At 49.4% G+C, this 2618-nt stretch overlaps 1 protein-coding gene across 1 annotated transcript; it reads right to left on the bottom strand.

The window, feature by feature from the left end:
* Nucleotides 1-413: 413 nt before the first annotated feature.
* Nucleotides 414-2354, bottom strand: LOC141085828 (uncharacterized). The gene is made up of 2 exons (XM_073571409.1): nt 1929-2354; nt 414-1818 (listed from the first exon to the last, which is right to left on the bottom strand). Exon 2 carries the CDS (start codon nt 1581-1583, stop codon nt 423-425), a length of 1161 nt encoding a protein of 386 aa, XP_073427510.1. The 5' UTR covers nt 1584-1818; nt 1929-2354; the 3' UTR covers nt 414-422.
* Nucleotides 2355-2618: the final 264 nt, after the last annotated feature.

The raw sequence follows: 2618 nt of genomic DNA, 5'->3' as shown, positions 1-2618 counted from the left end.
GTATTTCAAATATGAGTATAGTAGGCCTTGGGGCTAGTAGTATAGTAATATGTGAAATACCACGGCCTAGTATAGTCATACCAAGGCCTACTGTAATAACTCGATTTTTAACAACTAGCATCTTGTTTCACAAAAAACAAACTGGTGAAACTAGAAAGAAACTTATTTTTAAGACAAGTTTCAACAGTTTGTTTTTCATGAAACCAGATCCAAGTTGGTAAAACTCGAGTTATTACACTAGGCCTTGGTATGACTATACTAGTCCGTGTTATTTCACATATGACTATACTAGGCCTTGGGTTGGTTTTTAACATGTATTTACCCATCAGTGTGTGTGAGCGGCGCAAACAACATTAATGAAACTTTGTAATGGTGAACCACAAATGTAAATTTATTTTTAATCACAAAAAAAAACAAAAAAATTATTTTTTCCGGCATTTGGGGGCAGATGGTTTCAATTTGGGGGTGTGCAGGGAATATGCAACACTTGCAGTTGAAGACGGTGTTTGAGGGGAAGGGGCAACAAAACTTGTGGGGGAAGGTAGTCCAGTTAAGGGAATTAAACTAGGAACACTTGGAGGAGAGGAAATCTGTTCAGGTACATTAGTTGTAATGGCATGTCGCCATAGGCTTGTGTGCCTGGACCGACTTTGGCCCAATGCCCGCCTTGATAGATTTCGCCTTGAACTAGGGGCAAATATTGAATGTAGGTCCCCCGTCTGCTGGTGTGGCTGCTGCTGCTGCTGAGGTGGCTGCTGCTGCTGCTGAGGTGGCGGCTGCTGCTGAGGTGGCTGCTGCTGCTGCTGAGGTGGCTGCTGCTGCTGCTGAGGTGGTTGCTGCTGCTGCTGAGGTGGCTGCTGCTGCTGCTGAGGTGGCTGCTGCTGCTGAGGTGGCTGCTGCTGAGGTGGCTGCTGCTGCTGAGGTGGCTGCTGCTGCTGCTCTTCGTTGGCAGTGCTCGTCCTTGCAGGAGGACTGGTGGTGGCAGTGATGGTCCAGGTTTGCAGAGTGGTGGTGGCAGGGCTACTACATGTTGTTGTAGCGGCAGGGCTGTTCCATGTTTGCCTAGTGGTGGCTGAGCTCCACGCATGCATGGGAGTGGCGGTGGTGCTCCAGACAGGAGCAGTGCTTGCCATGGTGGTGTCGGTGAAGTGACCAGCTGCACTCAGACTTGTGGTGGTGTAACGGTGGGTGTCCTGGCTTTGAATAGAGGTGTCCGTGCAGTGGTATGCAGCACAAGTCGGTAGTGAGGTGAAGCGAGTCAATGGTGGCACAGGTGGAAATGACACCACTGACTGCTGACCGTACCGATTATGCTGCATAGCCTGCAAGAAAGCATTGTTGCAGGCCTGCAGCACATTCAGCTGTTGCTCAGGACTAAGGTGTTCCGCCATGCCCTTTTCAATCTTACTAAAAAAATGGTGTGCTGGTCTGTTGAGGTCGGCCTCCAGACGGTCAAGGCGCTGTTCTACAGAATTGAAGCGGTGTTCAAAGTGGTTAAAACCACGTTCCATGAGTGCAAAACCGCTTTCAACTCTGTCGGACAGTGACTTGAGGCTGGAATTAAAGGCCTCGCTCAAATGCATAAACTCGGGCAAGACATTCCTGTCCAAGGCCCTCTGCCGCTGGCGGTTAGTGCCCGCATAACCAGTGGCAGAGACCTGGGACAGGGGAACACCTGATGGCCCAGCTTCCTGGTCACCAGCTGTGTGTGTGGTTGACCTGCAAGGTGCTTCCTGGCTGTCGGATGGCTGGGACGGGTCAGAGGACGTCCGAGGAAGGACCGCTCCAGGGCCAGGTTGCAGGGTGCTGCTCCAGGTGCTGTGGAAGAAAGGAAAATCATTACTACCATGCCTTTACAAGAAGCATCTGCTGTGGATTAGAAAAACACAGATTAATAAAAATAAAACCCCAAAATTTATAATACTTACGATCTCGTGGCAAGGACCGGTCTTAGGAACTGCAACGCGTGATAGTGACGGTATCGAGTTCTGGTCCTTGACGCAGATCCACTGCGAACCTGGCCCTCAGCACGAACATCACTGTTGAAGCGGTCCTTGATCGAACGCCAACGTGTTCTGACTTTGTCCACTGTTGTTAAAAAAAAAACAGTGCCGTCAAGGACAACAGTCACTGCGGCACAATATAGCAATACAATACTCAAAGCAGTCACTGTAGACCCCGATGACACTGTTGGGTTTCCTGCTAGAATACACCTAGCACGAAACCCAACAGTGCCGTCAAGGACAACAGTCACTGCGGCACAATGTAGCAATACAATACTCAAAGCAGTCACTGTAGACCCCGATGACACTGTTGGGTTTCCTGCTAGAATACACCTAGCACGAAACCCAACAGTGCCGTCAAGGACAACAGTCACTGCGGCACAATGTAGCAATACAATACTAAAAGCAGTCACTGTAGACCCCGATGACACTGTTGGGTTTCCTGCTAGAATACACCTAGCACAAAACCCAACAGTGCCGTCAAGGACAACAGTCACTGCGGCACAATGTAGCAATACAATACTAAAAGCAGTCACTGTAGACCCCGATGACACTGTTGGGTTTCCTGCTAGAATACACCTAGCACGAAACCCAACAGTGCCGTCAAGGACAACA

The sequence above is a fragment of the Dendrobates tinctorius genome, unplaced genomic scaffold (genome assembly GCF_039654945.1).
Source record: "Dendrobates tinctorius isolate UK_male_01 unplaced genomic scaffold, ASM3965494v1 ptg000007l, whole genome shotgun sequence".
In the NCBI taxonomy this organism is placed as follows: domain Eukaryota; kingdom Metazoa; phylum Chordata; class Amphibia; order Anura; family Dendrobatidae; genus Dendrobates; species Dendrobates tinctorius.
The sequence above is the reverse complement of the archived record's forward strand: the minus strand, read 5'-3'. Positions and strand labels throughout refer to the sequence as shown.